The sequence below is a fragment of the Coregonus clupeaformis genome, chromosome 19, assembly GCF_020615455.1.
Source record: "Coregonus clupeaformis isolate EN_2021a chromosome 19, ASM2061545v1, whole genome shotgun sequence".
NCBI lineage: Eukaryota > Metazoa > Chordata > Actinopteri > Salmoniformes > Salmonidae > Coregonus > Coregonus clupeaformis.
The window spans coordinates 25,117,824-25,130,157 of NC_059210.1; the positions used below are offsets into that span (position 1 = coordinate 25,117,824).

General features: G+C 47.4%; 1 protein-coding gene across 1 annotated transcript in view; it reads right to left on the reverse strand.

Annotated features, from left to right (window-relative positions):
- Positions 1-11,968, reverse strand: part of LOC121531783 (fatty acid 2-hydroxylase) — a 37,268-nt gene extending 25,300 nt beyond the window's left edge. Inside the window, exon 1 of the mRNA XM_041837230.2 lies at positions 11,352-11,968. Within this exon, the coding sequence (XP_041693164.1) occupies positions 11,352-11,633 (282 nt within the window). The 5' untranslated portion in view covers positions 11,634-11,968. The remainder of the gene's footprint in view (positions 1-11,351) is intronic.
- Between the last annotated feature and the right edge of the window lie 366 nt (positions 11,969-12,334).

Below are 12,334 nucleotides of genomic sequence, written 5' to 3' on the forward strand. Positions count from 1 at the left end.
GATGAGATAGAAGCTTCAAACTGAACATTTGAGGCACTCTAGTTTCCATCCCCTCAGTAGCCTGCTGCATAATGCTTGGTCCCTGGGAATGAGTGATGATAGACAATAAGGCCTTTGAGAGAAAAATGTGATTGATATGCATAAAGAGGAAACATTCCTTCGAGGCTGAGGCACCACCGACTGCCCTCACAAATTCCTCCCAAAAGGTTTTCATCAACCCACTGATGGCGTGCTTTCCTATCAGAGGGCACTCTGTCCTAAAGAGCAGTGGAGGGCCACATCAGGCCAGAGGGCCAACATTCACCATTCACAAAAGCCTATGCATACACACACACACATACTTTTTACACATGTTGTTATGTTACAAAGCGGGATTAAAATTGAATTAATTGTCATTTTTTGTCAACGATCCACACACAATACTCTATAATGTCAAAGTGGACAAAATATTCAACGATTTAAAAGATATGAAAAATAAAACAATAATATATCTTGATTAGATAAGTATTCAACCCCCAGAGTCATTACATGTTAGTTTTTGGGTATGTCTCTAAACCATGTTCACATTGGCAGTTTGAAGTGACTCAAATCCTATATATTTGCATATCCGATTTGAATCTGTTATTTTTCCTGCAGTCTGAAGAGCCAAAAAGCACATGGAATCGGATATTTCAAACCACATTTCAAACCACTTTCGTATGTGGTTAGAAGTCAGATACAAATCTGATTCCTGGCCATGGGACCTATTTGCCCTCAGGTGGTTTTTAGACTGTTATTTGGCATATCTTGTTGCTTGCCAGCTGCTCTGTTGACAGTTTAACAAGAACATGTGGTAGCTAACTAGCTTGCTAATTGTTTACAAACAAATTAGTGAATATGCTAGACAGCTACCTAGCTAGCTTGTTGACTGCAGTGGCTAGCCAAAAAGGACTTGTTTTGAAAGTTGGGTCATCTTATCCTTTGAGGCTTTAAAAGTGTTCTTACCCTAATGATTCTGAACATTCAAAGCAACTGGGAAACGTCCATGGCAGGCATTGTTGTCACCTTAGCTTGCTACATAACTTCTGAGTGATAGGAAGCACAAACACCACCACCAATCAGCCTACACCACTTCACACACACATGTCATTACTATGACAACTAGTGTAGCCTTGTCAGAAAATGACTACTGTCTGAACACACACACATTTGATTTGTGTGTGTTCAGCTTGCCCCATTCAAAAGAATTGGAATTGGAATTTTAGTGTACTTCCTGAATTGACTGAAATGTTAATGAAATTGACCACAATCCTGCAACAGACCCCACAGTAATAGCTTCCGGATCCCATTAACGCCATCCAATCAACCATTTACATGGATCATCCAATCAACCATTTACATGGATCATCCAATCAATCATTTACATGGACCATCCAATCATCCATTTACATGGATCATCCAATCATCCATTAACATCTTTCCCATGACCCACGGCAGCATTACGTTACTCTACCAGTCCCTCCGTCCTCTGCTACCTCGGAGAGACACGGAAGATGGGCTAATGGGCGGGTGGGATGATGTGAAGTGAATTGTCCTCTGGGTTGGGCTCTAATGTTTACATAAAGGGACCACTGAATAAGCAAGAGGCACATCACCAAAGCTGTTGTTTATACTATCAGCACTATAATCAATTTGCATGCAAAACCCTGACAGCACTGGAAACACAAGCCTGTCAATTAAAACTGAACCCAATGATTTGAATTGATACGTGATCAAATAAGACTTTGACAGAGAGGAGAATGCCATACTTAGGCATTAAGACTAGCATGAGGGAGCAGTTCAGTGTTTAACTGTGGTTAACAGGATAAAGACAGTGACACAGTGTTTAAATGCAGTTAACAGGATCAAGGCAGTGACAACCACATGCCTCCCTTGCCCCCTCTCCGCAACACGCACACTTTATGATGGGGATGTAGATGTCACGGTTTACTATGCCAGAACCCAGAAGCAGACCAGGACAAGGTACGTTGAGAGAAAGGTGAGTGTTTATTTAATAGATTCCGAGTGAGGCTGAATAATCCAGGGAACAGAGCGGGTGGCGTGGATGGGTTGTTGAGGGTGCAGTGGTTGGTCCGGTACTGGCTCGGCAGCCGCCGACCATCAGGCAGAGGTTGGGTGAAGGTTCCGGGTGAGAGACTGCAGACAGAACAAAACGGAGGTCAGTACACAGCAAGTCAAAAAGGTGCAAAACAACAAAACTAACACTAATGGCTCAGAGACTGATACGCTGACAAACATACTGTTCATGGCTAACGATCCGGCAGGAACTGGATGTTGGGCCAGAGCCTAAGAAGGGTGATGATCAGGACCAGGTGTGCAGATTGCTGATGGGATGCAGGTGCGGAAAACAAGAGCGCTCCCCGGAGCGTTCCCGAACCCTCGGGGAAACTGGAGCTTACGAACAGGAACACTAGTCACCAGACAGGACCCGACTCAGACAGCCGGGATCGTCACAGTACCCCCCCTCCGGCAGACGCCACCGGGCGGACTCCCGGAGCGCCAGGATGGAGGCGGTAGAAGTCACTGATGAGGTCCGCATCTAGGACCTGTCGCCGCGGAATCCAACTCCTCTCTTCAGGGCCATACCCCTCCCAGTCCACGAGATACTGGAAACCCCGGCCCCGCCGTCTGGAATCCATGATGCGACGCACCGTGTAGGCAGGACCACCTCCGATCATCCGAGGAGGAGGAGGAGGAGGCGGAGGAGGCAACAGAGGACTGAGGAAGACAGGCTTGAGGCAGGAGACATGAAAGGTGGGATGGACTCTGAGCGTCCTCGGTAGTTTGAGTCGAACTGCCACTGGATTGATCACCTTCTCCACCACAAACGGACCAATGAACTTCGGTAACAACTTCCTAGACTCAGTCCGTAACGGAAGATCCCGTGTGGCCAACCAAACCCTATCTCCGATGGTATAGGTGGGAGCGGGGATCCGGCGACGATTCGCCTGGAGCTGATACCGGTCCGAAACTCTAAGGAGTGCCTTTCTGGCCCGATGCCAGGTCCGGTGGCAACGACGAATATGGGCCTGAACAGAAGGCACTGAGAGCTCCTTCTCCTGAGAAGGAAACAGGGGAGGTTGGTAGCCATACAGGCACTGGAAGGGAGACATCCCAGTGGCAGATGTAGGAAGAGTATTGTGGGCATACTCAACCCAAGGCAACTGAGAGACCCAGGAGGTGGGGTTGGAAGAGACCAGACAGCGTAGCGTGGATTCCATCTTCTGGTTGGCTCTCTCCGCCTGACCATTGGATTGGGGGTGAAACCCAGATGTGAGACTGACTGTAGCTCCAATGGCCAAACAGAAGGACTTCCAGACAGCAGAGGTAAACTGAGGGCCACGGTCGGAAACGATATCACTGGGCAACCCGTGGACCCTGAAAACCTCCCTAACCAGGATCTCGGACGTCTCGAGGCAGAGGGAAGCTTGGCAATAGGCACAAAGTGGGCGAACTTGCTGAATCTGTCCACGATAGTCAGAACGACCGTGTTCCCCTCAGAAGCGGGCAACCCAGTGACGAAGTCCAGGGCCAGATGCGACCATGGTCGCCGGGGAATAGGAAGGGGGTGAAGTAGTCCAGAGCTGGGCCGATTGGTACTCTTATTCTGCGCACACACTGGACAGGCAGCCACAAAACCCCGAGTATCCTCGGCCATGGCAGGCCACCAAAAACGTCTGCGAAGAAACGCCATTGTCCGAGCCACGCCAGGGTGACAAGCCATCTTGCTGGCGTGGGACCATTTGAGGACAGCAGGACGAACCGACTCAGGCACAAACAACCGACCGGGTGGACCGTTACCGGGACCGGGCTGAGTCCGAAGGGCCGCCAGCACCTCCTCCTCAATCTTCCACATAACTGCTCCCACGACGCAGTTCCGGGGGAGGATTGTCTCGGTCTTGGACCCACTCTCCTCCGTCTTGGAGAACATCCGGGACAAGGCGTCCGCCTTGCCGTTCTTAGATCCAGGTCGGAACGTCAGGGCAAACTTGAATCGTCCGAAAAACAACGCCCACCTGGCCTGACGGGAGTTGAGACGTTTAGCCGATTGCACGTAAGCAAGATTCTTGTGGTCAGTCCAGACAATAAACGGTTGCTCCGCCCCCTCCAACCAGTGGCGCCACTCCTCCAAGGCAAGTTTCACCGCGAGAAGCTCCCGGTTACCCACATCGTAATTCCTCTCCGCAGGCGAAAGGCGACGGAGTAGTAGGCGCAGGGATGGAGTTTACTGTCCGTGGAGCATCGCTGCGACAGGATGGCGCCCACTCCCACATCAGACGCGTCCACTTCAACGACGAACTGACGGGCCGTGTCCGGTTGAGAGAGAATCGGTGCGTTGGTGAATCGCCTCTTCAAATCCAGAAACGCTCGATCCGCCTCCGGATTCCACTTGAAGGTCCTGATACTGGAAGTCAAGGCAGTTAACGGAGCGGCCACACGGCTGTAATCCCGGATGAATCTGCGGTAGAAATTCGCAAACCCCAAAAATCTCTGGAGCTGCAATCTCGTGCCGGGCTGGGCCCATTCCAGAACCGCTCTAACCTTCTCCTGGTCCATCCTAATCTCTCCCCTGGAGATGATGTACCCGAGAAAGGATGTCGTGTGGGCGTGAAACTCGCACTTCTCGGCCTTCACGAACAGGCGATTCTCCAACAATCGCTGCAGAACCTGCCGGACATGCTGGACGTGGTCGGAAGGTTCCTTCGAGAAGATCAGAATGTCATCCAGGTAAACAAACACAAAGAGACCGATCATATCTCTCAGGACGTCGTTCACCATACTCTGGAATACCGCTGGAGCATTGGTCAGTCCAAACGGCATCACCTGATACTCGAAGTGACCCATCGGTGTATTGAAACCCGTCAACCACTCGTCCCCCTCTCTGATCCGGACCAGGTGATACGCATTGCGTAGGTCTAGCTTGGTGAACACCGTAGCACCCTGTAAGGAGTCGAAGGCAGAACTCATCAAGGGCAGGGGATACTTGTTCTTGACCGTGATGTCATTCAACCCCGATAATCAATACACGGTCGAAGAGAGCCATCCTTCTTACCCACAAAGAAGAATCCTGCCCCCAGGGGTGATGACGAGGGACGAACGAGACCAGCAGCTAGGGACTCCTTGATGTAGGTCTCCAACGCCTCACGTTCAGGTCGGGAGATACTGTATAACCTTCCCTTGGGGTAGACAGCTCCAGGGACCAGGTTGATGGCACAATCATATGGTCGGTGGGGAGGGAGTGACAGAGCCTTCTGCTTACTGAAAACTTCCCCCAAATCGTGATATGTCTCGGGAACCAGGGACAAATCTGGGGGTTTAGCCTCAATCACCTGACTGGGAACCGAATGGGGGCAGGCAGTCTTGAGACAGTTAGCATGACAATCAAGGCTCCAACTCGTTACCTTGCCCGTCACCCAATCGAACGTGGGATTGTGTTCCTTCAGCCAGGGGTATCCAAGGACCAGAGGAACATGGGAAGACGGCAGAATGAAGAATGAAATCATCTCAGAATGATTCCCCGACAACCGCATCTTAACCGGTTCAGTCCTCATCGTGATACGTGCCAGACTACTGCCGTTCAGAGTGGTCGCTTCAATGGCTTCCGGCAATTGCTCCTTGGAAAGCCCCAGCTGTTCCACCAACTCGGCATCAAGAAAGCTTCCATCGGCACCTGAATCGATAAAAGCGTTAAGCGCTAAGCTCTGATTCCTGTTCACAAGGGTAGCCGGGAAACGGGGTCTGACAGAGGTACTGAGAGGTTGAAACTGGCTCGCTAAAAGTCCTCCCAACTTTAGCGAGCCGGGCAGTTTGACGACCGCCGGGAACAAGTGGAGATGTAATGTCCCGAGCTACCACAGTAGAGGCAGCAGTTGGTCTTACGTCTATGTTGACGCTCCTCCTTGGTTAACCCGTGCCGCCCCACTTGCATGGGTTCAGAATCGGGAGAGAGGACCTCTCCACTAATCCATTGTGGTGGAGAATGATCGACGTGTTCTGGTCCATCACCCGACCCGACTGGGAACTGAGAAGCTGATCGATTGGACGGACCCCATTGCTTCTCCCTCCTTCGCTCTCGGACTCGATTATCCACCCGAATAGACAAGGCTACCAAGCTGTCCAGGTCACTAGGCTCCGGATAGGAGATCAACTCATCCTTGAGCTGCTCCGACAGACCCTGGTAAAAGGCCGCTTGCAGAGACTCCTCGTTCCACCCACTCTCCACAGCCAACGTCTTGAACTCGATCACGAAGTCGGCCACGCTGCGAGTTCCTTGGCGAAGCGAAAACAGGCGCCTAGCTGCGTCCCTCCCTCGGACGGAATGGTCGAAGAGCTTCCTCATCTCGGCCGTGAACCCCTGGTATGAAGCCATGCAGGGATCCTGTCGTTCCCAAACGGCTGAAGCCCACTCCAGCGCTCGACCACGCAGCAACTCAATCACAAAGGCTATCCTAGCCTTGTCTGTGGCATAAGAGTAGGGCTGTAGATCGAACACTAATCCACACTGCATAAGGAAGGAACGGCATCTTCCCAGCTCCCCCTCATATTTATCCGGCGTCGGAACCTTGGGCTCACGGATGGACACAGCTTCAGAAGCGGCAGGCGAGATGGGTGAAACCGGTAGTGGATCCTCCACCGGACACTTACGTTGGTTCTGGACCTCCGTCAGACCGGTAGAAAGGTTCCGAACTGACAACGCGATCTCCTGTAGTACCGTGCTATGATGGCCCAACATCTTCTCCTGCTGGGTAATAGCATGGCGAACAGAGTCCAGGTCCGCTGGGTTCATTACTGGCCGGATCGTTCTGTCACGGTTTACTATGCCAGAACCCAGAAGCAGACCAGGACAAGGTACGTTGAGAGAAAGGTGAGTGTTTATTTAATAGATTCCGAGTGAGGCTGAATAATCCAGGGAACAGAGCGGGTGGCGTGGATGGGTTGTTGAGGGTGCAGTGGTTGGTCCGGTACTGGCTCGGCAGCCGCCGACCATCAGGCAGAGGTTGGGTGAAGGTTCCGGGTGAGAGACTGCAGACAGAACAAAACGGAGGTCAGTACACAGCAAGTCAAAAAGGTGCAAAACAACAAAACTAACACTAATGGCTCAGAGACTGATACGCTGACAAACATACTGTTCATGGCTAACGATCCGGCAGGAACTGGATGTTGGGCCAGAGCCTAAGAAGGGTGATGATCAGGACCAGGTGTGCAGATTGCTGATGGGATGCAGGTGCGGAAAACAAGAGCGCTCCCCGGAGCGTTCCCGAACCCTCGGGAAACTGGAGCTTACGAACAGGAACACTAGTCACCAGACAGGACCCGACTCAGACAGCCGGGATCGTCACAGTAGAGGTAGTGACAGTGTCCAAAAGTCAGATTCAACCAATAAAACGTAGTGTTATAAGGCTCAGTGGAGAGGTGAGAAATCAGGCAATAAAGTGCCATGTTACTCATTTGACAGCAAAACGCAGTAAGTTCTTCTCCAGCTGATTTCCAAACTCACCATGGACCACACTGTCATTTTGAGATCTACAAACATGCACACACAGATGCTAAATGGGTGGCTGGAGAAGATGTACTTCTTGCCACACTAGGTATTGGAGTAGAGAGAGACTAGGGTGAGGCTCACTTGGTGTCTCCTATTTTGGTCAAACAGATTTCCTAGATCTTAAAATAAAAATATATATTTAGAAATGTTCTGTTGACAACTTTTGCCAGAGCATTCTGAAAGACACAGATATCAACTCCCTCTACAACTAAACATTCATCAGTGGAGGCTCCTCAGAGGAGGAAGGTGAGGACCATCCTCCTCAGTGAATTTCATAAAAATAAAAATATCATTTATATATAAAATATACTAAATAAATAATAATAATATAATATGCCATTTAGCAGATGCTTTTATCCAAAGCAACTTACAGTCATGTGTGCATACATTTTTACATATGGGTGGTCCCGGGGATCGAACCCACTACCCTGGCATTACAAGCGCCATGCTCTACCAATTGAGCTACAGAGGACCAGATATATTCAAATGTCACCAAATAATGTATTAACACACTGTTTTGCAATAAAGGTCTACAGTAGCCTCAACAGCACTCTGTAGGGTAGCACCATGGTGTTGCCAGAAGACAGCTAGCTTCCGTCCTTCTCTGGGTTCATAGACTTCAATACAAAACCTAGGAGGCTCATGGTTCAAACCCTCTTCCATAGACTTACACAGTAATTATGACAACTTCCGGAGGACGTCCTCCAACCTATCAGAGCTCTTGCAGCATGAACTAACGTTGTCTACCCCATCAAAGGATCAGATAATTAATATAGTACTGAAATCATAAGCTACAGCTGGCTAGCACTGCAGTGCATAAAATGTGGTGAGTAGTTGACTCAAACAGAGAGAAAGACAATAGCTGAACAGTTTTGAACAAATGAATTTATTCAAAAATGATAGAGAAACAAGAGAGAGAGAACTATATTTCATATTTTTTCACTTTCACTTACAGTTGAAGTCGGAAGTTTACATACACTTAGGTTGGAGTCATTAAAACTTGTTTTTCAACCACTCCACAAATGTCTTGTTAACAAACTATAGTTTTGGCAAGTCGGTTAGGACATCTACTTTGTGCATGACACAAGTCGTTTTTCCAACAATTGTTTACAGACAGATTATTTCACTTATAATTCACTGTATCACAATTCCAGTGGGTCAGAAGTTTACATACACTAAGTTGACTGTGCCTTTAAACAGCTTGTAAAATTCCAGAAAATTATGTCATGGCTTTAGAAGCTTCTGATAGGCTAATTAACATCATTTGAGTCAATTGGAGGTGTACCTGTGGATGTATTTCAAGGCCTACCTTCAAACTCAGTGCCTCTTTGCTTGACATCATGGGTCTGGATCATCCTTGGGAGCAATTTCCAAATGCCTGAAGGTACCACGTTCATCTGTACAAACAATAGTACGCAAGTATAAACACCATGGGGCCACACAGCCGTCATACCGCTCAGGAAGGAGACGCGTTCTGTCTCCTAGAGATGAACGTACTTTGGTGCGAAAAGTGCAAAGCAATCCCAGAACAACAGCAAAGGACCTTGTGAAGATGCCGGAGGAAAAAGGTACAAAGGTATCTATATCCACAGTAAAAACGAGTCCTATATCGACATAACCTGAAAGGCCGCTCAGCAAGGAAGAAGCCACTGCTCCAAAACCGCCATAAAAAAGCCAGACTACGGTTTGCAACTCCACATTGGGACGAAGATCGTACTTTTTGGAGAAATGTCCTCTGGCCATAATGGCCATAATGACCATCGTTATGTTTGGAGGAAAAACAGGGTGGCTTGCAAGCCAAAGAACACCATCCCAACCGTAAAGCACAGGGGTGGCAGCATCATGCTGTGGGGGTGTTTTGCTGCAGGAGGGACTGGTGCACTTCACAAAATAGATGGCATTATGAGGAAGGAAAATTATGTGGATATATTGAAGCAACATTTCAAGACATCAGTCAGGAAGTTAAAGCTTGGTCGCAAATGGGTCTTCCAAATGGACAATGACCCCAAGCATACTTTAAAAGTTGTGGCAAAATGGCTTAAGGACAACAAAGTCAAGGTATTGGAGTGGCCATCACAAAGCCCTGACCTCAATCCTATAGAAAATGTGTGGGCAGAACTGAAAAAGCGTGTGCGAGCAAGGAGGCCTACAAACCTGACTCAGTTATACCAGCTCTGTCAGGAGGAATGGACCAAAATTCGCCCAATTTATTGTGGGAAGCTTGTGGAAGGCTACGCAAAACGTTTGACCCAAGTTAAACAATTTAAAGGCAATGCTACCAAATAGTAATTGAGTGTATGTAAACTTCTGATCCACTGGGAATGTGATGAAATAAATAAAAGCTGAAATAAATCATTCTCTCCACTATTATTCTGATATTTCACATTCTTAAAATAAAGTGGTGATCCTAACTGACCTAAGACAGGGAATGTTTACTAGGATTAAATGTCAGGAATTGTGAAAAACTGAGTTTAAATGTATTTGGCTAAGGTGTATGTAAACTTCCGACTTCAACTGTACTTAGCTAGCAAATGCAGCTAGCTAGCTAGCTAGTTTAGCCTACTCAAACACCAAGCTCTATCAGAGGGATGCTATGTTAGCTAGCTGGCTATGACTATCCAACACAACACTGGAACTCTTCCAAGTCAAGGTAAGCTTTGGGTTTTACTAATTTATTGCCACCGGGCCCGCCGGTGTAACTGATAAACTGCTTACTGAACTGCTTATTGACTGTACACTAACATTACTGCATGATTGTAGCGGGTTTACAAACACTTTAGTTATATTACCTATGTTGACTATGACGTTACTTTCGCTAATATGGTGACAAAGATGTAGGCTGTGTGTAGAGGTTATGACATGGTTTGGCTTGGAAAGGTTTTTTCACCTGGTCACGTACAGCTGATGTGTTGTGCATTGAAGTCCACAAGCGAAGAGAAAAGGTGAGAGGAGGAGAAAGCATAAATGTGAGAAGGAATACAACATGGCTGCTATGAAAGTGAACTGTGTGATCAGGGGTGTATTCATTCCGCCGATACTGTTGAAAAACTTTTCTTAAACGGAAGCAAATGGAATGAAACGGGGATAAACATACCTGAATTCGTCCAATAGGAACTCTCGTTTGCAACTGTTAGACTAATGATTACACCCCAGATCAGTTAGATGCAGGCAAGAGTGTGCAAGGCGGTATTGAATGTGTCATTGTCCAATTTTTCTCTCGGCCTGTGTGCAACTACATTGTAAACTTTCATTCATAGGCTAGATTGTAGCAACCTCATGATGGGCATAGGGAACATTTGAGTATCATGTAGTAGCCTAAACCTAGCAATGTTACATTGAACTGGGTGAATGGAATATGAATGACAGTCATCCAATATGCTGTAATAGAAAAGGCCATGCTCATGAAAAAACGAAAATCGTCAGCCCTCATCTTAAAGTGCACCGACCTCCACTGAGTCTTGCATGTAGCCTACAACCATAAGAGTGATGGAAAGCTTATCCCAAATCCACTGACTGTGTTAATAGGCAGATTGTTGTGCCATCATCATCTCCTATTTGTAAACCACATGCATGTGATTTACAAATAGGGGCAATGTGAGATTGTTGTTAGATGCAAATAGGCAATGTGTCTTAAATCAGATGTGAAAATCACACTTCCACGTACATCATGTTTTACTTTACTGTAATCTACTTTCAGTAACAGATAAGAAACTATGTTTGGGTTACATTTTAGAGTAGGCTATCTGAGAAAGAGTATTATAGCCTGTACCTGTGTTTCATCGGCATTACTGTCTCTGTCCAGTTCTCCGATGTAGTACTGTTCCATCCACCGCCGTGCGTTCTCGGAATGCCGGTGCGGGGGTCCCTCCATCTCCAGGCTGATATCATTCCCTGACCGGTGTAATATCAGAGCCTCTCCACCCGGGTGCATTCGAAGGAATCCCGTCACATCATAAACCCTCATCCCCAATAATACCCAACATGAGTCTTTTGTGCTATGACGAGCTACCTCCATCTCGGAGAAAAACCGAGGGGGCACCAATGGAGACATTGCGATGTTGAAGAGTCCACAAAAAAAACATAAACTAAAGGAGTGCGTAAAGACCCCCTTGGCAGGCCGACGACCGGGTACTAAATTCTACTTCGTCTTTCAGTCCTGACTGAGCTTACTCGACGTATTCATTAGCATATCATGAATTATTCATTGCTCAAGACTGCTCAAAGCTCAGTCTTTCATCTGCCTGTTGCTCGCTCTGCAACATCACAGTGCTCTAGCTTCTTTCTTTTTTTACCCCCAATGTTTACAGCTATGAGATCATTATTCCAATGTTAATTCATGTTTAGATGTGGTTGAGATCAAATGAAAAACTAACTTTTCAGACTAGTCTAATTACCTTCATAGAGAACCTGTTCAACATGATAGGCCAGCTGCCAGTGTGTGTTAGTTACTCATGGGCGTAGTTCTGTTTGATGTGTGGGCGCTTCTCAATATCAATAACCTATATCAGCGGTAACCAACCGGTCGATCTTCTAGGCATTCCCAGTGGATCACCAAACATTTCTGTTGAAAAGCCAACGATAAAGGCTTGCGTTCCTTTATTATTATAATTTTTTTAATTCGACTTTGCGCTTTTGCCGGAAGGTGCACTTGATTCAGAAACCCTGCCGCCGAGTAGGCAAATTGTTCCCATTTTTAACCATTTAATTTGTCTGAACTGAAGGGACAAACTTGTGCATAAATCAAGTACGCCT